The sequence below is a fragment of the Plectropomus leopardus genome, chromosome 19 (genome assembly GCF_008729295.1).
Source record: "Plectropomus leopardus isolate mb chromosome 19, YSFRI_Pleo_2.0, whole genome shotgun sequence".
Taxonomy (NCBI): Eukaryota; Metazoa; Chordata; class Actinopteri; order Perciformes; family Serranidae; genus Plectropomus; species Plectropomus leopardus.
Window position 1 is genome coordinate 7,480,493 of NC_056481.1, and position 27,297 is coordinate 7,507,789.

At 38.9% G+C, this 27,297-nt stretch overlaps 3 protein-coding genes across 12 annotated transcripts; 2 read left to right on the forward strand and 1 right to left on the reverse strand.

Annotated features, from left to right (window-relative positions):
* The first annotated feature begins 1,290 nt into the window (after positions 1-1,290).
* On the forward strand, positions 1,291-26,436 carry si:dkey-21c1.4 (uncharacterized protein C17orf80 homolog). 7 transcript variants are annotated; one of them, XR_006106862.1, is made up of 8 exons: positions 1,515-1,705; positions 3,308-4,597; positions 4,808-4,918; positions 5,079-5,195; positions 5,283-5,340; positions 6,376-6,455; positions 12,696-12,831; positions 26,367-26,436. XR_006106862.1 is itself a non-coding variant. In XM_042507724.1 (6 exons), exons 2-6 carry the CDS (start codon positions 1,696-1,698, stop codon positions 5,309-5,311), a joined length of 1,557 nt encoding a protein of 518 aa, XP_042363658.1. In that variant the 5' UTR covers positions 1,291-1,331; positions 1,614-1,695; the 3' UTR covers positions 5,312-6,089. The 7 variants fall into 7 exon arrangements, 5 of the variants coding, with proteins under 5 accessions (XP_042363658.1, XP_042363660.1, XP_042363659.1 ...); XR_006106861.1 differs by lacking the exon at positions 26,367-26,436 and having other exon boundaries at positions 12,696-12,836; XM_042507724.1 differs by lacking the exons at positions 6,376-6,455; positions 12,696-12,831; positions 26,367-26,436 and adding an exon at positions 1,291-1,331 and having other exon boundaries at positions 1,614-1,705; positions 5,283-6,089.
* bicral (BRD4 interacting chromatin remodeling complex associated protein like) lies at positions 12,832-21,323 on the reverse strand. Of its 4 annotated transcripts, XM_042507720.1 has the most exons (13): positions 20,665-21,323; positions 18,356-18,409; positions 18,082-18,127; positions 17,757-17,805; positions 17,568-17,633; positions 15,696-16,958; positions 15,562-15,610; positions 15,419-15,459; positions 15,180-15,229; positions 14,941-15,086; positions 14,707-14,801; positions 14,511-14,613; positions 12,832-13,756 (listed from the first exon to the last, which is right to left on the reverse strand). In XM_042507720.1, exons 3-13 carry the CDS (start codon positions 18,120-18,122, stop codon positions 13,269-13,271), a joined length of 2,391 nt encoding a protein of 796 aa, XP_042363654.1. In that variant the 5' UTR covers positions 18,123-18,127; positions 18,356-18,409; positions 20,665-21,323; the 3' UTR covers positions 12,832-13,268. The 4 variants fall into 4 exon arrangements, with proteins under 4 accessions (XP_042363654.1, XP_042363655.1, XP_042363653.1 ...); XM_042507721.1 differs by lacking the exon at positions 18,356-18,409; XM_042507719.1 differs by having other exon boundaries at positions 18,082-18,409.
* tbcc (tubulin folding cofactor C) lies at positions 22,872-25,381 on the forward strand. The gene has a single exon (XM_042507728.1). It carries the CDS (start codon positions 23,079-23,081, stop codon positions 24,099-24,101), a length of 1,023 nt encoding a protein of 340 aa, XP_042363662.1. The 5' UTR covers positions 22,872-23,078; the 3' UTR covers positions 24,102-25,381.
* Positions 26,437-27,297: the final 861 nt, after the last annotated feature.

Genomic DNA, 27,297 nt, shown 5'->3' on the forward strand with positions numbered 1-27,297 from the left:
CCAAGTCTCATGCCACTCTAACCCTATCAATAAAATACACTTTTCTAATGAAAGTAGGCTTGTTTAATTTCTCAATTATACTTATCAATGAATATTTAGCTTATTCATGGTTAACATTCACCCAGAAAAGACTTGTATTTTGTGGATATGTTACAAAATGTATTAATTACCAAATATTGTGTTTCTAAATTTCAAAACCTTCTAATTAAAAGTTCACTTAAACTAAAATTATTTGGATAAAATTTCAAATATAAGTTAACAATTAAATATGCAGGTTCCACGGTGTTTTTAAAAAACAAAAATGTATGTAAGTCTCCTTTTAGTACATTTTGAACCAAGTCCTCTCTAAAATCTTTCTTAAAAAAAACCCAACCCAGTGGTATTTATTTGTATTGTATTCTATGCACAGAGACATTTTTTAAAATAATTTATGGACTATAATTTATTTACAGTCCCATAATCCTTTCCCTGTACACCACAATACTTGATTAATAAATCTTTAGGATAACTGAGCAACTCTTAATTTCTGATGAAGGCCATGAGATGTGGCCTTGTCTGAGCATTCAAACCTTTGCAACATGAAGCAAATTTGTGTGACTTCTTTCAAGAACATGGGAAAAAGGTAATAACCAACTTCGCATGAAATCATCGGGCAAATTGCAAAAAAAAAAAAGAAAAGAAAATTGAAAAGGTGAAAAGACAATTACCATTTTAACAAATTAAAAAAAGACAGAATCATCAGAAAGTTTTCAAATAACAGTAAAAAATACTAGATCTGTAACTGTTATAAGTATAAGAAATTATTTTTATTTAAATATATATATAATTTTTATTTTATTATAGCACTTTTTCACATCAATCTCTGTTTTGGCTCTTTTACTTTTATTTTCATTTTTGTTTGGCTAATTTCAGGTACATTTTTTGTATTTTTTTATTTAATTTTTTTTTACTATTTTCTTGCTAATATTTTTTAAGTTGCTCACTGCCTACTTTCCATGTTTTTGAAAGAAATCAAGCCAATTTCATGTTTCAAGGGGTTAATAAAACATGCTAGTTTTAGCTCGTGAGGGAAAAGATATGTACTAAAATTCTCTTAACGCTGCCTAGAACAGTTTTTTAATCCAATTAATGTCTTGGATTGTGGAAAATTTTAAAAATATCAGTGTGACGGATATGTCGAGGGTTTTAGTGGTAATTTCGACTGAATATTTTTGGTTTGTTTGGGGATTTACGCGAAACCGGAAGTGGGCAGGAGTGAATCATCTCAGTTTTCGACGCAGCAGAGAAACACGATTTTGCGCCACACCTACTGAACAGACATGACCGTACAGGTATTTAATTAACTGCTGCACTGTACCAGACAGCCCCGTTATAATCCATCACTTAGAAATAAGGTTTTAAAATAATAATAATAAAAAAACAGAGATAATTTTAAGATAGCTTAGCTGTTTTAGCTATTTACACACAGGCTCCCAACGCGCTACCTAAAGGGTCCTTACCGACAACAGTAACAGTTCCGACCCGGAATGTAAAAACGTGTTTGCTAAACTAAAGTGAGTAAAATCTGTCACCACTCTGTATTAAAGTGGTATTTTTGTCACTTTACATTGTAGTTTCGCTGTGACGACTTCAACGTTGTAACCTTCCGGATCATGCTTCAACCTGATTGGCTGTTTTGACAGGCGCGTGCAAAAAATGAGCTCTGGTAAGTTTCACAACATTGTTTTAAAGTTCACAAAAACAGAAACACCAGTTTTTTATGTGTTTGTATTATTATTTTTACTGGGACTCGTTGCACTGTTGAGTGGCGAAATGCAGTAGAATATGCAGTAGAATAGGCTCTACTGTGAGTACTTTTACTTCAATGACAAGGTCAGCCCTTAAAATGTGTACCATGCAGTACATAGTATACCGTGTACATGCCCCTTTACTGATATACAAGTCGGTCATTTGAAGTTTTTTGTGGTATTTTAAGTTTAGATTATTTAAAGCTGAAAACAGTCGTAGAAAGTAAGTTAATTTATTCAATAGCCTCTCTATGCACAGTTTTGAGGTACTTGTACTCTAGTTTAGTATTTCTGTTTTTCTACTGCTTTACTCCACTACAATACAGAGGGAAATAGTACTCTTACTACACTGTATGTATTCAATACTTTTAGTTAAGTCTTTAAAAAAAAGCCCAATGACAGTTTCTTGAAGAGTTTGAACGTTCAAAGTCTCTAAAATATTTTCTTGACGACATGTTTTCTTTGTAGAAATATGACAAATAACAATAACAAGTTACACTCAAAGTAGTCTTTCAAGAGTTAGATAGTTTTATTGATTATCTACCAACAACTGCCCCAAATTACTAGACTTCACCTTTCTTTCAGTTTACTTTTCACTACTTGGTCACTCAGTTATTAAAAATTGAAAAATGAAATGAAATGCTGATTTAAACATGAACGGGATGTATAGGAGAGTAAAAGCCACATTAAAGCAGAAACTACTGAAAATTTAAACTATAATTTTATGTCACTTATTTTCTATATTAGCCCTTTAAAATTTGAGAAAATTGGTTTGATTTTTTGCAAATTCACAGGAAGAAAGCAATGAGCAACAAGACATGGACCAAACATTTTTCAAGAAATTGGCAAAAAACGTACAAGAACGTGACCTGAAAATAAGCATAAACAACAAAAAAGGGGTGGGGGGGGTAAAAAAGAAACAATAATATTAACCAAAAGAAGTATATTTTTTTCTTAAACATATTTATAAATTATGATTAGAATAATAATTATAAAGATAGTTTTCTGGACATTTTCTCTTTCTTTCCACTTTTTTCTAAACTTATTTTCAGGTATTTTTTTGCCATACTTTATTAATTTCTGGTATTTTGGAAAGTTGCTTATTGCCTTTTCCCCATATTTTTTTAATAAGAAATCAAAGCCAATTTGCTCACATTTCAAAGAGTTAATTTGCCTCAAAATCTAAAAAAAAAAATTCAAATGTTTCATTTATTAACTTTCATTTTTATTTTAAATGCATATCAGTTCCAAATATTATAAAATAATAAAAAATAAATACAATTTATCGGTCTCATTAACTACTAATAATCGGTATTGGCCTCAGATGCTTGGAAAAGGCATTTTCACTATTTTCTAACATTGCATGGCGGAAAAAACAGTTAATTGAGCAATAAAATGATTATTAGATTAACTGATAACTTAAATATTAGTTAATTTTGACCACATCTAAACACTGGCTGGTGTTAGTGGCAGGCTGTACTCGTTTTAACCACACACTCTGTCGCTGTTTTGCCTCACAGAGGTTTGCCCATTCTGCGGGAAAACCTACAAAAGGTTGAAGAGTCATCTGCCGCATTGTAAGGCAGCAGCGAGCTCCAAAACACCCCAAACCAAACATGATGTCAACGCCAATCAGACGACATCATCCTCCCACGTGGCCACAGCTCTGTCCGAATCAACAGCAAAGTCAACAACCGAAAGTCCAAAATCAAAGAGGAGTAAAAAGACGTCTGTGGTGTCAACGTCAGCAGAAACACAGTCAGCGAGTTCTGCATCATTTCCACCATCAACTAAGAAGAAGAAACAGAAGCTGTCTGAACAAACTAACACGCCCTCCTCCACCTGTCCCGCCTCCCCGTCTCTATCTCCGTCTCCCACCGTCTCCAAGCCCAAAAAGCAAAGTCTCCGTGCTTTAATAGAAGCTGCAAAGTCCAAAGAGGTTTCCCAGGGATCGCTTGAGGGAACCACAAAGGACCAAACTCCATATGTGGCGGACACTTTAAGCACCAGAACCACAGCCGAGACCAAAACTAATCCAGAAAAAGACTCAATAGAAGACAACGCCCATCCTGCGTTTCTGTCCACAGACACCAAACCCAAAACGAAGGCGTCAAAGACAAAGAAAGCTGCACAATCCCTTCATACGACGAAATCTAGCTCCCTGGACTCTGAAGTCAAAGAAAAAAACAAAAGATCCCGTGTGGGAGACGACTTATGGCTGGACAGCGAGGGGGAAGTTGACGATTTAACTGTGAAAAAGATGCCGTCGAATTCAAGACGGGTTACTCTCCAGGACGTTAAAGCCGCTTTAGGCCGAGTTAAAACCACCCAAAAATACAGCAAGCAGAGCATCTTGAGGCAGATTGAAACTACTGATGATCTAAGCAGCAAAATCAAACCTGGTACCAGTCTCAGTCCAGTCCCACCCCCAACAGGGAGCTTGAAAAAACCTAAAACTCTTCCAGACCAGCTGACCTGCACCAGTCCACAACCAAAGGAGCTTCAGTTAGTGAAGAGAGAGTCCAAACAAGCATCTTTAGTCGCTTTAAAACAGCTCGACCTAACCTCCCCTGCAGCTCCCCTCCTTTCTGGCCATGCATCGTCTCAGGTGAGCAAAGCCACGCCCCCTCCAGGTACAGTCGGCCTGAATGAGGCGCTGAAGGTGACCGGACTCCTCACTTTATCGCCGCCGCTCACAAACTTTTCCAGCCCTCTGCCGGCGGCGAGGGCGGAGACGCTGAGAGCCGATGATGGATGGAAGTCGCAGATCGAAGTGAAGACACCAAACACGGCTGATGAAGGAACTAAAGGTCAACCATCAAAACTTTTTAGATATTTCAGACATATGAAAAAAAAAAATTACACGATGCAAACTCAGGTTAACTTTAGGCAAACTTCTCGTTCGTTTGAACATGTAAGAAGTTAGATACCCAGCTCTTGAGAACTGAAAGAGAATATGTTCTGAGTGTGTATTTATCTGCTTCGGTGCGCTGATGCTTTATTGTTGTCGTGACTTTTAGGCGCTCTGACGCAGCGGCGTCTCGGACAGGTGAGACTGAGGGAGTTACCCGAGTGGCTGGCCTGCAAAACCCCGAGCCATCCGAGAGAAGTCGTAGAAATGGTGCAAAGAGGTGATTAAGAGACTCAATTCACACAAATCCAAACACATGTATCACTAACGAAACACTTACTCTCAGCTAAGACTCAAATAACCCTATTTCCAAAACTATTCCTGCAAGTTTTCATTAAGTTTAACGTACGTTTCGCTCTCCTCCTGTGTGCGTCCGTCAGGCTGGCAGTGGTACTACAGGAGGTACATCGACGTGAAGAAAGGAGGTGTCGGTGGAGTGGGCATGCTGTTAGCGGGATACTGTGTGCTCAGCTACATCTGGAGATACCCTCATTTAAGTAAGTGTGTGAGTAACTCTCAGTGTTGCTTCGTGTCATGAGGTGCAACACAGAGCTGGAGATCACTGATCGCGTCTGTCTCTGCAGAGCAAGATCGATGGAGGAAGTACCACTAACGTGAAGACGCTCCAGCAGGCGTGATTCTGTATGTGGTAACAGCAGCCTGAGGCATCTGTTCTGTTAATAATAATAATAATAATAATAATAATAATGCACAACTCATCCAAACACTGACGCGGTATTTATGTCTGATAAGTTGATACTGTTTTTTTGTCATCGTGGTAGCTCTCCCCGTCAGCCCGAGAAACTACAACCTGCAGCCGATTAGCTTAGCTTAGCATAAAGACTGGAAGCAGGGGGAAACAGCTAGCGTGGCTCAGTCCAAAATCCACCAACCAGCACACTTTAAAGCACCGAATATTTGTTTGTTTATCACAGAAACTGAGGTTAACAAAAAAGACGATTTGCCTTTTTAAGGCTAAAAAGTTCATTCAAATTTAACTAAAATTGCAGTGTGACCGCCTCAACTTTTCAAATCGCAGGAGGCTCAGCATTTGTCAAAGATGAAATATGTGTCAAAATACCATTTTAAATTAGACGTCTCTGTCTAAACATGATATACTTCAGACTTAAGAACACATCTTTAATTTGGTACAGATCCGCACAACAATCCCGCTTTAATCGTTTTAATGTTTTTCAATGAAAATTAGAATAATGATGTAAAAATGATCATGTTCTCTTAAATCCAAAACCACACTGATATTGCAATAACAGTCATAATAAACGCCTTTAGATATCGAGACGCAGCGTCCCTCCCCGTCCGCTAGACGATCATGGGACCTTATTTCAGAAAAAAATGGTGAAGGTAGTCAACAGCGAGTGACAAATAAATGTTTGGCCCTGTATGCATTGTGCTATATATATATATAATATTTATATGCCTATCAAATTTGTAAATTAAAAGTATAATTTTAAAAAATGTAAATTAAAGAAACAAATATCTATGTAATTAAAATAATAGAATATATAATTTAAATATAATTTTGCAAGTCTAGAAAGGTGCAGCTTATTGTAAAACTTGAAAATCATGAGACTATGAAAACATAATTACGACGGCACGAGTTGTGACGTCGAAGCTTTCTCTCTTGCTGAAGCTACGATGTCTGTCTGTTTCGTGCAGGATGTACTAAAACGGGCAAAAGGTCTTTTTTGCTTCCCAGCTGATAGAAAGACCAGGAGTTTCTGGATAAAACACGTCAGGTAAGATAACGTTGCATTTGTACTTAGCTAAGTTAAGTTAAACTTTATTGAGCACATTCATGTTCCAGAATTTCAATTTAAAAGTTGTAGAAAATATGCTCATAATACAAAAATAATGTCAAAATAAATTCAAATGCTCAACAAGTAAATAAAATGCAGGGAGAAGAGAGAAACCAGGATATGCTGCACAAGTGGAGTAAAACTGAAATGTCTCAATAACATAATGGTTCTTTACAATTTACAATTATTGAGTTTTAATTTTTTAACAGTACATTTTAAAACTGGTATCTTAAAAAATATAAAAGGACGGTATACTGCGACAAACTGCATCATAAATGTAACTCATAGCACAATTCAAATGGGATCAAACAATTAATTTACTCCCATCGTTGACTACCGTACATATAATTTCAGAAAAAAAGGTCCCATGTTGGTCCACTGAGAGAGAGAAGGGACCTCGCCTCTTCATTTTTAAAAAAATCATACAAATCCACCAGTAGCTTATGGACTCTGCTGGTTGCCTGGCAACTGCTGGGCGCCTAGAAATGGCCTTGACACAGAGCAAAAAAATTAAAATAAATAACAAAGTGTCCTTAAAAAGTTTTCTGTGACATAATTTTAAATATAAAATTATTATAATTACAAATATAGTTGTCTGGACATTTTCCCTATTTTTTTTTTAAAAATTTATGTATATATAATTTTCTAATTCTCTGCCCCTCTTTTTTTAAAACTAAATTTGGGGTAATTTTCTTGACACTTTTTACTAATTTTTTGCAATTTATAGGGCATTTCTCGCAAAGTTCTTTCCCCATGTTTTCGCATGAAATCAAACCAACCTGCTGCAGGTTTCAAAGGGTTAATGAACAGATATAAGAGTACGGGATCAAGCTTCTTATTTAACTCTGCTGCAAAGTGAATCAGCTAATTCCCTTAAAATGTGGAACTATTCTTTTAACTACCAGAAGAAGTGTGATTCTCATACCAGCACATTTTCATTTTTGACTGAATTGCACCTGCACAGGGCGTCTGAAACAAAGGCCTGTGGTTATGATATTAAGAACAGAATAGAATATGTCTTTATTGTCATTATACAAATACAACGAAATTAAAAAATACAGTCCTTATAGTGCAAGAAGAGATGTAAAAACTATTTAAGAAAACTATTAAATAAAAAAAGTATCCAAAAGGTTAATAATTAATAACTAATACAATACATTTACATACTTTTATAGCTTTAAAAGGGCAAATAATAACTAGAAAACCCCTGAAAATGAGCTTTAATTGTGATTTTTTTTGTCGTGAGTGTCCGTGTGTGTTTGCAAAGGGCTCCACTAGGTGTCATTGTTGTGTCGTGTTACCAAAGCCAAAGGGGCTGGGCACTCAAATGTTTGCTATGCAGAGTTTTCTTAGCTGCTTTGTGCAGAGGCATTGGTGCTGGGGTCCATGGGGGGATTAAAGGGCACTGGCAGATTTTAGCTTGATTCAAATACTTGATTACTCTGGCAGCCCAGATGTAGAGAAACATAAAATTCAAAAGTCCTGACTTCCGTTAAAAGATCATATCAGTGTAGCAGAGGGTTACAAATCTGTTTTTCTTTTGCAAATGCTCCCCCCCACCCCGTCACATGATGTTATTATGCATGCTCAGTCCGTCAGTGCCAGCATGTGAACACTCACAGAATAGCAATGTAGGACGCTGAAGGAGCTTTCTCGTTTAAAACTGGACCAGTTTATTGTTGTATTCAAAATGAATTTATTGTCGACTCTCCTCACTGCTGTAGTGAACACACATGAGCTACAAATGAAGAAATGACAGTATTTTTTGTAACAAGTTTTCTTGACGTCGCCTCGTAGCCAACACAATAAAAAATAATCTCCTTTTTTTTTGTACATTCTTCTTTTTTTCTCTCCATACAAAAATTATAAATATTTTGTGTTTCACTTTTCATTTTTTGTACAAAACAAACTATACAAATCAAGTGAGACAAAACAACAGTGAAAAGGGAGGCAGAAAAAAAAACATCTCTGCACTGGAAAAAAAAGGGGAGAAAAAGCACAGTATGTTCCTAACGGGCCCTCAGACACTGATATGCATCCAGATAACACGACGTTTCACCAGCACTGAGCACGTCCCTCCTTTGTGCAAGTCCAAAACGAACTTTCTTGTGGATATAAGTGCTAAAGAGGCACACAGTCTTGCAGCAGCCACATAAAGGAGCAAAATTACAAATCACACATGACAAGTACATGTCTATAGTTTTCTCAGTGTGCGCTGGTAGAGAGGCAGAGATACAGGCGGGCTGCAACGGCCACTGGCACCAAAAACAAAAAAAAAATGACACAGATGTGTTCTCCGTCACCCCCATTTAAAAGGCCTTCAGTCTGCTCCTGTAGCATTTTTCACAGACGTGTATAAGAGAGAGGTGACACTATCCAGAATCACTCAAACAAAGCTTTCTTGCTTAAACCGTAGTGCAGATTTGTAAAAATGTCACCCCAAAAACACATACCAGGGCACATTTAAGATTATTTTTTATAGGGCTGGGCAATATATCGACATTGTGACAACAGACCGAATATTGTCTTAGATGTTGGATATCATACATGTTGTCTTTTGCAGATTTTAAAGGCTGCATCACAGTAAAGTGCTGTCATTTTCTGAACATAGCATACTGTTCTAGCTCTTCTATTATTTGCCCTTTATCCACTTCATGTTCACTGTAATTTGTCATTTTTGCGCTTGCCGTCATTTTCTGAACGTAGCATACTGTTTTAGCGCTTCAGTTATTTGTCTTTTACCTAATTCTGCTGCGTTTACGTGTAATCAGGCAGACGGCAGACAGAAAACGCCTTCTGCACGGCATAGGAAAATAAACAAACAGTCCGACAGATTGGCAGGAGGGTAAAATGAACAACATGGAGCAATTTGTTGGCACATCCACAAGCGATGTTTAAAGTCTGAAGAAAAGCATTACTTTGAAATCTGTAGATGTGCTAACAAATCGCACCTAAAGGAGCTACAGTGTGTCGACCTTTTTGCATGTTGTTTGTTGCTGTTTTTTTGGTCCGGCACCTGCCTTAAATGGTTTTCAGATGTGCGTGATTATTGTTATATTTTCAGGAAGGTTGAATGAAATATGCATTAACATATGTTGCTATGGTGACACCAAATCAGGGTTTCCCACACATTTGTTTATTTGTGGCAGGACGCTCCGATTTGAACACATGCTGCCACTGATAGATTTTCAACTGATAAATCATCCACGCTGCAGCTCAAACTGAGTTTGCTGAGTGATAAAAATAACTCGAGTTTTTGTCTGCGATGCGTTCACAGACATGCAAAAATGTCCAAATTTAGAGTGGCGACACAGAATGATAAAAACAAACAAACACATGCACACAGGACTAAAAAAAAAAAAAAATACGAATAGGAAATTTGCTGAGCCCTAGAGATTCTGGTGGGAAACGCTGTATATTGAATTAAATTATTAAGTATTTATAACGTAGGTAATTTTCTAGGAATGTCCGATTAATAGAAAAATAATTGTCAGATTGAAACTGTTCTAAATACTACAAATGTTGCTGGAGTTTCTACAAATTCAAACAGGAGGCCATCCTCTGCTACCATTTTTCTCCGCCAGCATCACCTAATTTTACCGTCCTGCTCTCATCCATTAAATGATATTCGGTTTCTTGTCCTGATTCCACGTGAACGCAGCACTGAGGCTCATTTATACTCTCTTTGTGCACGAAAATAGATTTGTCAGTTTTGTTGTAAACATTATTCCCCTCATAACTCCATGCGACCTTTCTGATGGGGAGATAAAGCCAATAGACGGCGTAAAAGTTTCACACAACAAACGAGGCGACGGTGGAGGAGGTTGTAAAAATGTACACTTTAAACGGAGGCCGCGTAGTCTGTGAGGCCGTTGAATTTATGGCAACATGTGGATGAAGAATTCTCTCTATATTACTGATTTGTTCCGTTTTGCCATTTTTAAAAATGTCTTTGTTGTCTCCTAAAGTTTCGTCCGTGCCCGCGAGCTCTCAGGAAACGTGCACAGAAACAGAAGGCATAACACTGAGCATAAATGAGCCTTTAGTCATTGTATCCACATTACCGATGATTTTCAAAAGTCTCGATGTGTAAATATCGCAATATCAAGGTGTTTCGTCAAAATTACCGTGATATTTGATTTTCTTTCATATCGCCCAGCCCTTACTTTTTATATCATGGTGAAAAATCCCCGCGAGTAAAATTTTGTCTCTAGAAAAACTAAAAGAAAACTCAATAATACTGAGACAAAACCAGAGCACAGCGGGAGCTTCAGGGGAACAGCTTCAGAGGAAGCGCTACAGAGCCGTTGTCACCGACACAAAGACATAAAGATCTGACGGGGGATTCTGGACGAGGACACGCTCTCTCCTATTTTGAGTTTTGGTTGCGCTGCTGAGAGGGAAAAAAAGAGGAAATGTGTGAAAAGAAACCGAAAAAAACACCCTGGGGGACTGAGCGAACACTTGGGAATAAAGAGTATGGCGATGAAACAACCAAATAAAGCAGCGTGCGTGTATGCAGATTAACACACACCGATCGACATCGCACGGTGGTAAAGCATAGATATGATCAATATATAATTATATTGCAGAAGGCAGACCAACATACAATCAGCGACCCTCCAGGATCATTTAAACTGTAGATCTTCACAGAGCCGGGGAACACGTCACAACAAACAAACACATCTTTTCTAATGTCATGTCTAAAAATAAATGAAAATCTAAATTAAAAAAAGGAACATACTGTAACATATCTTCCTCAATCTGAGGACTAAGCTCCCCTTGACACAAACACACGGTGAAATGATAGATGAGTATTTGTCCTGTGTCGGGGCTTGCATACCTTTAAGGTACAAACGAAAAAAATGCCAAAGAAAATGTGACTTGAGCACAAGAAAAGAAGCATTGCTGAGTAACACTACGATATAGTTTGTCTGTGCGACTGGTTTCTAGTGTGATGAAGAGGTTATCCTTGTTGCAGGCAGCTGAAAGCAGGCGAATAGATTTTGGTTCAGTTTCCAAATATTCACATTCTGTTTAGCCTAGCGTACACCGGATATTGACGAGAGCCACGTGTTCATATAGTTCCTGAAATAAGCGACAGTAGTGCAATTTGTCTATTTAAATGTATCTCTACACCTCAGAACTATGAATCTACTTGTACTAAAGCGTGTGAGTGTGTGTGTGCTGTGCATGTTTGTAATGCAGGAAGGAACTTGAGTCAGTGGATATTTTTGAAAAGAGCTCCTTCATGTAAACACTTCAAAATAAAAACCTAGGATTAGGCACAGAGTCGTCGTTTTGTCCCTCCTCGTCCCTGTTTTTCAGCATAGGAAGTGGGGAAAATCAGCACTAAATATTAAAGGAATAGTCTGGATTTTTTGAAGTGGGCTTGTATGACATACTTACCCAGTGTCAGTGTTTTATATACAGTAGATGTCAGTCCCCAGTTTTGGAAAGTGACCACAAAAGCTAAGTAATAAACTGCTGTGTAGACGTACAGCAGAAAAATATAATATAGCCACCTATAAATTCTATAACAGCTCAAGTGTACGCTATATTTAGATTAATTTCTGGCTTTTCCTTATTGTCAGACAGCCCTTTCCAACAGGGAAAACATTAACAGCCTCAGTTCCCCAACTATACTCTCGTCAAAGCCACCAGACTCCATTGACCAAAATAGTAATTTTACCCTGCAGAACACTGGAGCTGCTGATCTGTCATTATAAGTTGGTTTGTTTGTTAATGTGAATCCGAATTAACCATTTCTCTGCTGAAGTCATGCAATAACACAAACAAAATTAACAAATTGAGGCAGCGGTAGACCATCAGCTCCTATCTTCAGTGATGTTAAATAACAGTTTTTTTCCATGAAGTCTGGTGGATTTGAAGAGAGTAATATAACAGCTGTATCTCCCCACTCGAAACTGCTGTCTGGTGTTACAGTAAAGCGGAGAAATTATTCAAAATAAAAGTAACCAGTTAGTATTACTGTTGTTATTTTATTTTTTTAATTTATGTTTTGTTTTCTTATTTTTTTGTGTTACTTTAACTTTGTTCTCTCTTCTTTCATTTCATTTGTACCGTATGACTATGTCATATCATTTCTTGTAAAATGCATCATTATGTTATTATTATTATTATAGCGTACTCTAAAACTGATATTGATTTTTTTTTTAGGTGGCTAAAATACGTATTGCTGCAGACCACATTCATACCAGTACACTGCTCAGCTTCAGTGTCAGTACTCCTGTCTGCTTCACCAAACTGGGGGTGTACCGACTGACATCTGCTGTATGTAATACACTAACGTTTGGTAAGTACCTCATACAACCCCACTTTAAAAAAAAAAAAGATTTATCCCTTTAATAATTATGTGTGTGTGAAGAGAGGAACACTCTTAAATTCAAGCTACTGAAATTGTGGACCCTACCCCTTTAAAATAATGTAAAAGTAAACGAAACACTTTCCGTCTGTGAGTCTGTTGCATTGCACACATTCCCGGATCTTTATAGGTAAATCTAAGTGCCTGCATTCACCTGGCACCTTTCCGGAGTCACTCACTCCAATGTCATGCCCCCCCCACAAAAAATAAAAGAAAACTGACTAAATACATGCTACATGGCCGGAGCTGAAAGAAGAGTGAACCTCTCTTCACACGGGGTTTTAAGGGAATGCAACACATCTTACGTCAGGAGAGTTTGACAAAAAAAATAAAGAAATAAAAACAATTCTTTAGGGATGATTTCAGTCTTAACATTCCAAGATGCTGTTGACTGCCGCCTCCAGAGCAGAGTCTGTGTCAGGGTGAGGGGGCGAGGTGAGCTGCGGGGGGAACTGGGGCTGGATCGGGTGGGAGGACAGGTGGTGAGACACCTGGTAGTGCGTCTGTCCTCTCGACGTCGCTGGGAAAGCTGAGGGGTTACCTTGGGGATAACTGTTGGCAGCGGTGAGGCTGTTGTTGCTGGCGCTGCTGGGCCCGTAGTGTTGCTGGGATCTCTTCAGTTCCAGGACGCTCTTGTTTTCTAACAGTGGAGGGTGGAGTCTATCTGCTGCACCTGGTCCTGCAGCTCCACCCCCTCCCGGGTCTCCATACCCGGGCTGGGAGTCTGTCCTGTAAGGCGGCTCCGTAGAGCCTCTGTCTGACTGATTCCAGCTACAGCTGGATGACGCCTGCGAGGGGAAGGGTTCTTGGAAAAGTTTGGATTTCATTCCACAACAGAAGTCTTCCAAAAAGCTGTCTGTAAAACAGAAGAGAGGAAGAGTTTAATAGCACATTTCTGTGAGAAAAATTAAGGATTTTGTGCACCAAGTGTGTATTATTTTGTCTGATATTGCTGCATGTTTAAAGGGAAGCTCCATTTATTTATTCATTTCCGTAAGTTTTTATATCATTCTGTAGCTTTCCTGTAGTGCTCCTGATTACAACGGAGGATTAGGGACATGTTGAAGAAAAACAAATGTTAGATTTCGAGAATTAAGTCGTGATATTATGAGAGAAAAGGTGTAATATCTTGAGAAAAAATATTATGGGAATAAACTTGTAAGATTACAAGAATTGAGTTGTAATTTTGCAAGAATAAAGTTGCATTTTAAAGCGAAAGAAGATATTATATTACAGAAATATACATATTGCCAGCAAACTATAAAACAGGCGAGAGCACCGGCAGCCTCCTAAGTAACCACTGTCTCCGGCTTCCAAAGAGGCTGCCTGTGCTCTCACCTGTTTTATAGTTTGCTGGCAATATGTATATTTCTGTAATACAATATCCCCTTTGTCGTAAAAAAAAAAAATGACATTATTCTCTCAAAATGAATCAAAAACTCAAGTCTACAGCATGGTTCTCCGCCCATCCTCGTCTTGCACTGTAGAAAATGTCAGATATGCACAGACAGGTGAAAACCCGCCGCATGGGACCCCCGCGATGACAGATAAAAGACAAAAACACTAACTTGGTGTGCAAAGGCCTGAATTCTTCCTTCTTTTTTTTTTACCTGGATCCACTAGTACCATGCGCTTGTCTTGTGTCAGGGTGCTGCGCTCCTCTTGGTTGAAGGTCCTGTCGATCATCACCATTTCTGATGACGGACTGGAACGCTGCAGGGAAGGGAGAGTCAACCTGTTGGCCCTGTGCGTGTCATTACATGAAATTGTGTGTGCTTGCGAGTATTTGCTCATGCGCGTGCCTACCTCAGCTTCCACCATTAGTAGCCGCCTGTATTTGTTTACCATGGCGTGGGTCCTCATCAGCACTTGAGTTGCAACCACCTCAAACTCTTCATCAACTGTAAAAACGTAAAACTCAATTTGGATGCAGGTACTAAATCTTGCAAACATTAATTTACTTTTGCAAATACATGCATAAACTCCGGGGGTGCAGTTTCCTGCAGATTTAGGGTAAAGCTAGTAAACTGAAGGCTGTACCCTGTGAGAACTCCTCCTGGCTGGGTGGAGCCCCCTGGAACACGTGGTATGGGAGGAGTCTTTGCAGTGCATCGTTGAGTGAATTGAATCGACGCTGATCTGGAGTCTGAACTCCGGCATGATCGTTCCTCAACTGTTGTAAAATCCTGCAGAGAGGGCAGAATAAAGAGACAGGCTCGTTAAATGGTTAAACGACAATAAATGAAAAAGTTATTGCAATAATACAGTCAAAAACTCACATTTCTCCTCTTGTAAGTGGCGGAGGGACAGGTCTCTTCTGAGCACTGACCTAAAAAGAAAATTGTCATAATACCACCAATATCATCCCTATCATCAAAATCAACCTTAAAGGGAAAGTTCGGATCTTTTGAAGAGGGGTCGCAGATAAAAACCTCATACAATCCCACTTAACTATCCCTTTAAATACACTCCATATGTATGCGTGCAAAACATAGAGGGTGTAGGATGAGTGATATACCTGAGAGTTCATCTTTGAATCTTGACTTATGGTTGTCATGCCTAAAAGAGATCATACAAACACCAAGGTAACTTTGTTAAGGGCGGCAGACTAAATTTAGATACATCATACGTTGATAGCAAAACAATTTATTAGTTTGTTACCATGGATGCTGCTGAGCTGCACCTGTTTGAGGGCAGGTGATGAGGAATTCTGAAAAACGAAAGCGATGTCAGTCAGATAACAGCTTTCAGAAAAGAGAAAACTGGTGAAAACCAACAGCGACTTGTGTTGATACCTGTCTGTAGTCTTGCTCCTGCGTCACAGTACCAGCTAAAGGAGACAGAGAAGTGCAATTCTGAGTTTGAGTCACTAGAAGGCGCTGAACGGGGCTCGCCGACACTTGGCCTTGACCGCCGATCCCTGCCGTCGCTGGGCCGACCAGAGTGAGCCGCCCAGGAGCGCACGACGTCTGCACAGGGGCGGGGTTCGCACAAGACACTCCGGTCCATGTTTGAGTTACGCCCCCTCCAACCTGACTCCTGCTCACTACTCCCTGATTCAATATGAGCTGGCCTCCTGGTTGTGCAGCGAAGTTCTGCCCTGCGACAATCTGCACCGCGTTCTGACTGGTAATTAGGGCGTTTGAGTTGGGGTCAGCGGGGCCGTTGTGGATGGAGGTGGCCGGCGTGAGTGCCAGAGAGCTGGGCAGCAAGAACTGACCAGGTGGTATGTTTGTCTGGGCCTGTGCTTGTTGCTGCTCCAGGGGCGGCTGCACCACAATGGAGCCATTGGCTGTGTACTGCCCCCCCGGAGAAACAGTGTTAGCGTTAACTACGTTAGCGAGGGTGGTGGGAGTGGGCTGCAGACCAAGGCTGTAGACAGTCTGAGCCCCAGCTTGAAGGGGTTTAGGCTGAATAGGTCTGACGAGAGTCTGGGTGCCACCCGGGCCTCTCTGGATGATGATGTTTTGAAGGGGGATGTTTTTAAAAGGCAAACCGACTTGGCCTTGGGTCGGCGCAAACACCTGCCCCCCTGTTGCGGCGCCCGCTGCCGCTACAGGCGCCCCCGCCCTCAACACAAGCTGAGGAGTTCTCTCCAAGCTGCTCAGAGTCATCACGCCGCCGCCCGCCCCAAACGAGCCCAACACCTGGATGTGCTGGGCGGAGCCGTTGGGCAGCTGCGACACCCCTTGCAAGAACTGGCCTGTTGGGAACGCAGCTGTCGCCGTGGTTACCACTCCCCCTCCGTAACCCCCAGAAACCAGCTGGGAGGGGAAGGGAACAGGAGCCTGCACCAGAGTGGGAGCAGGCTGGGAGTCTAGTAAGGCCTCCTGGGCCAACGTCTGCTCCGTGATGTCGGCCTCCATGAGAGACTTCTGTAAGATGTCAAAGGGCTGGTCCTCGCCCCCAAGATCCACCCCTCCGGGGGAGTTCCCAGACCCCAATTCATCCTCGATAAATGAGAGGCTGCTGGAGAGCTGGAGGCCTGCCCCTGTTGAATCCTCGCCGAATTCACCCATTGTAGAAGAGCCATCCTTGAGGCCAGCGTTGGAGCCGGCCTGAATGAAGCATTTAGAGAGAACGAGCACAAAGTAGGAAACTGTTAGCGTGTGAGCTGCATACAAGACGGGCTTCCCTGTAGGTCCGTTTCTCACAACTGTGATGCTTTTTAAAACAGAAAAGGGAACTAAACCTTAGTTTTATCATGTAGTTAACTATTTTTGACCCTTACAAAATAACATCCAAGGGTGTATTTCCCCTTATTCTCAGATTTCTTCACTAAAAGCTGCACTTTTAAAGGTCTGGAGTGTAGGATTAAGGGGAGTATATATTGGCAGAAATTGAATATTATTTGTGTTATCTTGAGTGTAGCGTATAGTCACCTAAAAATAAGAATGATTATCTTACCATTACCTTAGAATGAGCCATTTATATCTACATAGGGAGTTTCTACCAGGGGTCGACTGATATTGGTGTTTTTTCAGGGCCGATACTGATACCAATTAATAGTATTTGAGACTGATAACTGATGTAACTGATAAATGATGAAACCATTTCGCTAAAAATTTAAATTTTTGTCAATATCTACAATTTGGAATATAACAAATTCATTTTTTGTCAGTTTTGTTTTTGTTATGTTGAATCAAGGTTATGTCAGCTACACTCACCGTGTCACTAGAAAAGAAGGATCCATCTGACCCATAAGCTGCATTTGTTACATCATCCTCCTCAATCTGCAAAAAAAAAAGAAAAAAAAAGGAGTTTAACAGAGAATCGGTGTTATTAAAAGGGAAAATAACCATTTGAAAAAGCTTGGTAAGGAATAACAGTCAATACATTGCAAAACAGTCACTCACAGACTTGCTGTTGCTGCCATGGAGATAGTCATTTAACGCATCCACATCTCTGAGAATGATACAGAAGAAGATTTATTTTCACTTTTGTATGGTATAAAAATTACTGAAATTGTCCTATCAGTAAATGCTTTCCAATAACTCTCTTGTGAATTAGATAAACCTCCCTAATTCAACAAAAGATAACAACTAAATACTTGTAATAAGGACTATAAATATTCTATTTAAGTCAAACTTAAGGACAAACGCGTGGCCCCGCTGTGTAGCCATTTATAATGTGATAGTGTATCCATAATGTAACTGCCAGTTTTATGAAGGGGGTTTTTACCCTAAAATATCCAGAAGATGGCGATCGTCCTCATCATCCATGACACCTGAGAGAGTATGGGGGGATATTGGGATAGAATGAAGCAAGTGAGGATACGGGTGATGTTTTACAAATGGGTAGATCATGTTTAAATGAGCATGAATCAATGACCAGTAGCTTCATTAATCATGACAATAAACCTCAATGGATCACTTTTGCTTTTATTCTGCAGTATTAGTATGTGAGCTGTGAAGGTTTAGCATATGTTTTATCATATTGAGGACATATCACTCACAGATTTCCAGCAGGAAGCATGGATTCAGTCATTTAACACCCTTTGCTCTGTGGGCTGCAGGGTGAGAAACTACATTTAGTGATGATACAAAATTAAACGTGACAAAAACAAGGTTGTGAGAGTGTTGGAGATGGAGGAAGGTGAGATGAAAAATAGAAAAAGATGGGTGTGAAATGGGGAGTTGGAAAGAGGGAGGACATATATGTTATTGAGTACAATGGGAGCTCAGTACAAGGCAGGATGGCCTTCATCCCCTCCTACAGATGTTTGTCTGTGACACACAAACTCCCACCCATTAAACCTCCTCTGCTGTCCCACATTGGTTGTCTGCACAGACTGAAAATGGCCATTAGAGTGTAAATAACTCCACCCTGCTCCATTTATACCTTGAATGGTTGTTAGAGTTAATACACTGAAAGAACTGTTGGCTTTATGTTGTCAGCCAGTAGAGGTATGCAGCTTTTTTTTGTACTACGTTATTAAAAAAAAGGGACAAAAACAAGCCTGTGAGCACCAATTTGATCCAGCAGAGTAATGGCTTATGAGTGTTTGGATATATATCAAGTTACTTTGTGTATTTCAATATCATCATGTCAGCTGTATTTTGGTGTGGGAATATTTATGACAGAAAATTAAAACTATTTTAGTCACTAATTCAGCATTTGGTTTTTAAAGTGTGGGTTACGCTGTGCTATGTTGGAGAAATGTAGGCTGTGTTTCTGGGTAAGTGCAAAACGTTACAACTGCAATGCTACAAAATGGCTGTTACCATGCCATAGGCTGTCTTTACAACAGAGCCACGTCCAGCCTCCATGTTTGGTTCAGGGAGAACAAAGAACGACAGTGCTGCTACACTAAACAGGCTCCTTTTACTGGTTTCAATGTGACTTTTAAATACCAAGAAGTCTGATTAAGCTAAGTAAATTACATGATATTGTAATTTATTTCATATCTATTCCAAATGGACGTTATTATCTAGTCAGAGGGGATATTCTATCACAGGCAGTGAGGCTCTTTTGTCCTTTACAAGTGGACACAATGTTTAAAAAAAAAAAAAGTTTAAAAAGTGAGAAAGTAAAGTTGAACCTTACGAACAAAAAACGGAAACCAAACTATTAAAACAGCAGCGTTTTATTTCACAAAAAAATCAAAATGTGGACTGTTTGTATGAAAATAAATAAAATTTCTTTTAACAACCAAATAGGCAACAAATAAACAAAAACTCGGCCGTTAATTCCGACATGTTACCATCGTTACGGCACCGTTCTAGAATTCGAACGTAATAGATTTGAACGTTAGCTACATTTTGAAAAACAACGACAGAGCTTAAGTGCAAATGCTGGCAAAAAAAGAGCGTTAAAAGTAGCCCAAAAGCACAGTATTTTCCAATGTATGCTCAGTTTTGATCACGATTATTTGTATAAAGCCATCTTTCCCGTAGTCATTGGCTATTTTTGTTCATTTTAAAGCTCAATTTCGTCGTCTCCGCAATCCGCCCTAGCATGCATGCTTCGACGCAGACCAAGCTAGTCCCTGCTGTAGTGCTGTTACTGGTGCCGTGTGGTACCGCCGTTGGTTTAGTAAGCCAGCTAATGTACAGCTTGCAAGTTTTATTTCCAAAAATAGACTGAATCGACAGAATGATAATCGCATTCAAGCAGCACAAAACGCCCGTCGTCCAGCCTGTGGCTGGTCGTCGCTGACGTGATCTTTCTTTCTCTGTTGGGGAGGCTTTCATTTGTCCTCTATGTGGCTCATCTGCCAGCATGAAAAACGTCACATTTGTCTCCATATACCCGAACCGACGCGTTTCGATCGGGGTATTCTGTAGCAGCCCGTGTTCTGGTCGGGTAGCTCTCCGGGCAGGACGCTCCGCGACATTTTACCGATAAACACCGGCCTGGTCTGGTTAGCTAGCCGCGATGTCGACGACGCCTATTTTGAAAACGTCGGGTGGAATTCGTCGAAAATGCCGGAGGACTAAACCGTGCCGAGCCATACATATTTATCCCGATTAGCACAACATAAAGACGACTCAAAGAGGCAAACCCTTTACTCCTGTCTCACTCCTCTTGAAACCCAATATCTCCATTTGGCAACTTTTAATTTGCTCCCCCCTCCTTCTCCTCCTCCTCCTTCTCCCTCTCCCACTCATATATTTTTCTCACTGTCCCTGTTCTGTCTCGGATAGATTTTTCTCTCCGCTCAAACTCTCTTCCCTCCCTGAAGGAAGGGAGGAAGGAGGTTGTGTGTGTTTTTTCCTTGAAATTTTTATCACAAAATTATAATACACTCAAAGGGAAACTCACCGTCATGAAAAAGCAGTGCCTTGTCAACGGGGTTTCCTCGCCATCACCGCACGGGTTGTTGGGGTAGTGCACAGAACAAGGCAACCCAAATCACCAGTCCACGGCGGTACAATACGACTCTCTAAATTATTATAGGAATTATAAAAACAGCCGCAAGTAATTAATATATGCATTTTTATAAAATGTTAATATGAATTATAATGTGTTTCACTGCTCTAATGCATAGCGGATAAATGTTATTAGACTTAATCATTACCAACGGTAGAGGGCGGGCCTCTGGAGTGTGTGCCACACCTTTCTGTTGCTCAGGTATGACCATAGTTACTGTATATGAAAGTGCTGCCTAGTAACCTACGAATCATAGACTGAATATAAATATACATCTGTATAAATAACATAATGTATAGAAATCTTAATAATACAGCTTGTGCCACAAATCCACATTTTTTATACTCAGGTGATAATTAAAAGTTTAAGTTTGTAATGTGTTTAGAAGAGTTGGCTGAAATCCCACTCACATTGCATTTTTGTCATTATATTTAATATTTTTTTCTTCCCCCCTTCTGATATGCTACCACACACTATATAAATATAAATATAAAATGTGACATTATGTAATATTATAATACCTAAAATGGTGGGTTTAAACAAGGATTACAAAAAGAGGGATAAAAAGTGTGTGCTGTAAAGAATTAAAAGAAATGTCAATTTAAGGGTTAGGATTTATAATAATAATAATAATAATAATAATAATAATAATAATAATAATAGTATTTAATAATAATAGTAGTACTATAGTAATAATAATAATATTAATATGTATAATTACTATTATTATTATTATTATCACTATTATTTTACTCAAAATAATAACATTTTTGCCACAAACTTGCACACTTGTCCATATATATACACAACAACAAGGAAAAAAACAAATAAATAGCAAAAAAAAAAACGAAATAGTGCATAACCCATCAATGATGTTATATATAAAATTTATAAAATAAAATCATGATAATTTTGTGTTGTGCATATGGCAGTTAATTGAAGTTTTGTTATGTATGTTTATCATATATCAAAATAGTAGCCTCCACAATCTCAAAATAACAAATACATTTGGTATATTTTGCACACATCATTACTTCTTTCATTTCCTAACATTTACTATTATTATTATTAGTATTATTATTAAACTAAATTTGAAGTGTCCAAATCCTGGCATCACACACTAACTTACATTTAATTATGCTTAGAAACAACAACAACAACAACAACAATAATAATAATAACAATTTTATTTAGACAGGACAGCACTTTTCAAGAAAAGTAACAAAGTGCTGTACTATAAAAACAACAATACATTTTAAAAACATGTACATGTCAAAAAAACAAAAAAAAAAAAACAATATATGCCAAGAGTAAAGAAAAGCCAAGTGATATAAGTGAGTTTAAAGAAGAGATTTCACTAAGGGTCACTGAGTGTGTCTGCCCAGTAATAGCCATCTTATTAAATCTTATAATACCATTATGGCGCATTACCCTGTATGCGCATAAATAGGCCCATGTAATCCTATGAGCAATTTTGTGTTTTTCATTTTTTTTTTTTAAAATTTTGGCCTATAGGAGTGGCATACAACTTAAAATTGTTTTATTTTGTATTTATTTTAAACCTTTTATCCCTCTATTCTGTTGGGAGGGTTGTTATGTATGCGTGTGTGTGTGTGTATATATATATATATATATAAACCTTTATATTAAAATATTTTAGATAGGCACGTCAACAATTACCACTTTTATTTTGATTGATTTTTTTTATTTGGTGAGTTAGAGGTTACTTTATAGAATGGTTTTATTTGATTTTTAGCAAAAATTTCAACCGCAACTTTGTATTACCCTTGAAGTGAATTGAATTTTATCTCAAACATGTTTAAAAAAAAAAAAGGAAAGAATGAACATGTAAACAAACACGAAAATGAGTGGGAAGAAGTGCAAACGTATAAAACCCCACCCTTTCTCCACCAGTTGTTGAAAAATAATTGACTCACTTCCATTTTAAAGTACATTTAATTTTCTGAAACAATATAAACAATACAAAATTATATATAAACTATACAAACCATATATAACTATATTTAAATTTATTTACATTGTTTATGTACGTTAAGTAAGGCACCCTTACCAATTATTAACAATTACCAGCTGTATTTTGATTAACATGTTTTTATTTTGGTGGGTTAAAGGGTTACAATTACCCAAATAAATTACTTTTATTTTATTTTTAAGATTAAATTTTCAGCTGTCGTGACATACCCGCTACAGCAGGTGGCGGTAAGCACCTTTAGGTTTTGCTTGCAACAGTCGCGAAGAAGAAAATGTGTCGCTATCACTTCCGCAACATCTGACAGAGTAAAAACATGGACGCGATGGCTGAAATGAGTCAGGAAACCGGGTTCACCGGCGAAAGCGGCGCCGTCAGGATTCAAGAGCGGCTCCAGAAACGGCACCAGGCGAGAGCAGAAGACGCGGAGCGGAGGAAGGAGGCCAAAGAGAGACAGACTGTCGCGGAGGAGAAGGGCGAGTATTTCTCCACAACTTTCAACGCGGAGCGGGCGTCCATCGAGGAGCTGCTGTCCAGCTGCTCCGGAGCTGAGCGGACTGCGGTGTCCCAAAAACTGGAGGAGGCGACCAATAAAACGCTTCAGCTGCAGAAGTTTCTCAATGACAGCGTGTTGTTTCTGACGCAGTACGAGCTGAGACAAGCGCAGGCTGCTCTCCAGAAACTGCAGAGCTCCCTGACGGAGGTCAGAGAGGAGGCTCTGCCCAAAAAGAGGTTTGCCTTCAAAGCGCGCACTAAAGCGTCAGATAAAGCCGCTGCGCCAGTGTCAGACACACCTGCACCTGCAGATCCAGGCAGCACAGAGGTGGACTCAGCCTCAGAGCAGTGCGGCTTCTCCAACATGGACAATGTGTCTCTGACAAAGACAGCCGAGGAGGTCCAGAAACGGGACGTCCTGTTGACAAACCTCACAAACTGCAAGGTCCGTCTGTTTGGCTCTCCCAGCACGCTGCACCTGAAACACATCGACAGCTGTGAGATCCTGTGCGGCCCCGTGTCCAGCTCCGTGTTCCTAGACCACTGCAGAAACAGCACTTTGGCCGTCCCCTGTCAGCAGCTGCGGACACACAACACCACGGACACTCAGGTGTATCTGCACGTCACCAGCCGAGCCATCATAGAGGACTGTCGTGGGGTGAGCTTCGCCCCGTTCTCCTGGTCTTATCCCACCCTGAAGGAGGACTTCGCCGTGTCAGGCTTAGACCAGGAGCGAAACAACTGGAGCCAGGTGGACGACTTTAACTGGCTTGCCGCAGGGACGCCGTCCCCGAACTGGACTGTCATTCCTGAGGCGGACAGGAAAACCAGCTGGGACCCTTAGAATTAAACATTTTTATTTGCCAAATATCAACCAAGTCACCCAATGAACATTTCCAGCCTTTTTTTCACAAACATCAGTTGCCCCCAAAAGGCCAGTTAATGTCAGAATAATTTTAGGGATTTTTTTGCAGACTTCGTCCACTGATTGTGTCACACTGCTACTTCTCTGTAGACCTCTGTCTATATAACCATTAAAACCAAAATGGAAAAAAAAAATCTTAAAAATAGCAGTAAAAGATGACTTCAACTTTATGGCCATTTAAACCTTAAACCAGTCATATAAAAATACAGTATCATTAAAAAGGCCATAGAAATAATTAATGCATTCAACAGCTTTGAACATAAGGGCACTTTGAATGTAAGGGTTAAAGCTGCGTTGAGATATTTGAATAAAAATCCACCTGTTTTATCAGATTACAGTGGGATTCAGCAGAGACAGTGCATCAGCTCCTTTGGCAGAATTAACCCTTTGAAACCTGAGCAAATTGTTTCATTTCTGTCAAAAACATGGGAGACGGGGCGACAGGCAGCAAGAAGTGGCCCCAAATTTGCAGTAAATTAGTAGAGTAACAAGAAAATTAAAAAAAAAAAAATGACAGTGATAAACCCGCCCACCCCCTTTTTTTTCTGGAACATAATTTTGAAAAAAGAGAATTATAAATATAGCTGTTTGGACACTTTTTCCCATTGTTTTGGGATAATATCTAACAATAACCCCCAGATTTTTTTTCCATGTCACCTCTGATAAATTGTTACTCTGTGGTTTTGTTTTGGTTTTTTTTTCCATGTTTTTTTAACGAAATCAAACCAACTTTTGGGGGTTTTGGGCTTTAATAGGCGTCTTATTGTAGCACAAGAAAACTGATGTGGCTCCAGGTGTTAAAGGGTTAAACTCTTGGTTGGATCATTGTAGGTCTATATTCTGCCTATATAACCATTAAAACCAAGAGGAAAAATTAAAAAAAAAAATCTCAAAAAAAGCAGTGAAACATGACTTTAACTTTATGGTCACTTAAACCTTAAAACAGTCATATAATAATTACAGTATCATTAAAAGAACCTTTCAAATAATTAATACATTTAACAGCGTTTAACAAAGGACAGATGTTGATGCTTTAAGTCTAAATTGCTGCTCTGATCCGACAGAATGCAACTAATGCAAATTAAAAGTATTCCTGCTCAACAATAGCTCGTTTCTAGTGTTTTATTTTTTTAATTTATTCATTTTTTTCTGTCAAATATACCGATCCTGCTGATAAATCTGATATATTAATATAGAGCAGATCCATAACACAGTTCACACAATTCTGAATACAAAAAATAAAAAGTTAAATTATTCAACCAGATAACAAAATTTACCATTTACATTACAAGATAAATCAAAATTAAGACTATTTGAATAGTTAGTCTTTCCATTTGTTATCAAGCTTCTGAGACAAAGTGCGTTATCGAAATTGCTAATTAATTCCAAAAATAAAATTGTCAATTTTTCAAGAAATGACAAAACACAGACATTTTTGGCATATCCATTTAATTTTGAATTTTTGAAATAATATTTCACTTTGATTCCTGCTTTTTTAAGCATCTATGAAAAGCACAGTATTTTGAAAACCTAGATAAATTAATATAATTCAATAATTGTCATTATCTGTCGACAATTATAACTTCTCTCATGAAAACGGTGCTTTTTTGTCAAACTTCATCTGTTTGAAACCAGCCTCCACTCATGAGTGACCACAGAGGGTTGAACATGAACAGTTGCATCAGCTTACAACCACATTATAGTGTTTTATACAGTATTTCTCAAAAAATGGACACTTTTATTTTGGAATTAAAAGGAGACTTATGACACAAACAGACTGAGATGAGACAAAGCAAGACTTCTACATTAAAAAAAACATTTAAAAAACATCACAGTAATGTTGACCCAATGTAAACAAACGGAAGGGCTAAAGTTGGATTTGGCACGTTTATGTAGCGTAAATAAAAATCAGGAAGTAAAGAAAGTGTGTTTGTGAACTGACACTAATAACACTGTAGTTTGTAAAACACAGAGGAAACTTCTTAATTGTAACTGAGGACAAATATCACCTTCTAACAGGATTTTAAGAAGACATAAATGCAGGTATAAAAACTTACTTATTCAACAGAATAAAATGTTGACATTCATTACGGATATGTTACATTTGTGCATTTCATACATATATTATCAACATTTTTAAAGTGATTTTTAGATATGTACATTAACTGAGTTTCTCTTTAAAAGGTGGAGGGGTGGTGTGACACCTAAAGCGAAGACGACTGGCACGCCGCAGACCAACAACCAACAAAAGCAGGTATTTTTAGTGACACGTCAGCATATTTCCAGTCGTTTTTGTTTGTTTTTTAAATAATTTTTTTCCAAAAGGACATTGAAAACAGTGCAAAACGTACAAACACTTTTGTCTTTATACAAGCGATTGCACTGATGGATAAATAAGCCAGTTTATATGGTAAATATTCAGTGATCATCTTGTGAGGTCACATAAATGATCAGTCCGTAAATTTAATAAAAATGTTATTCTTGGGCCGCCTGGTGGCTCAGTGGATCGAACGGCACCCCATGTGCAGAGACGGTGTCCTCACCACAGCGGCCGCAGGTTCAAGTCCAGCCTCGAACCTTTGCTGCATGTCTCCCCCTTTCACACTCACATTGTTTTATCGATTAAAAGCAATAAAAGCTCAACAAAATAATATTTTTTTAAAAAAAGTTATTCTTTCCATCCCGTGAATAGTAGTAACGACATCTATCCAGTCAGTCTTTGTTGGAGGTTCGTTTTATTTCCATTTTCACGATACAGCTTTCTTGCTAGCAGCTAATATTATCTTTAGTAGGTGTTAATCTTGGGCCAAAAGATGAGCTGCTATGTTGCCAAAATAGACTTGAGTAAAAGAGCGGTCAGTTAGGGTTAGGGTACCACGTATGTTTTGTCTTGCTTGAGTTAATTCCTGCTGATATGACCGAATGGCTCAGCAGCCCCAGAATATATAGACCAGTTGTGTTTGTTGTGACAAAAGCTGGTATTTTAAACCGAAACATGATGTTTTCCTAACCCAAGTGGTTTTCTGTGCTTAAACAACACTTTAACCACAGCGCTGTCACAACACACAAATGTAACAAATCTGTGGTTTGCAGAAACACACAAAGCCAACAATTA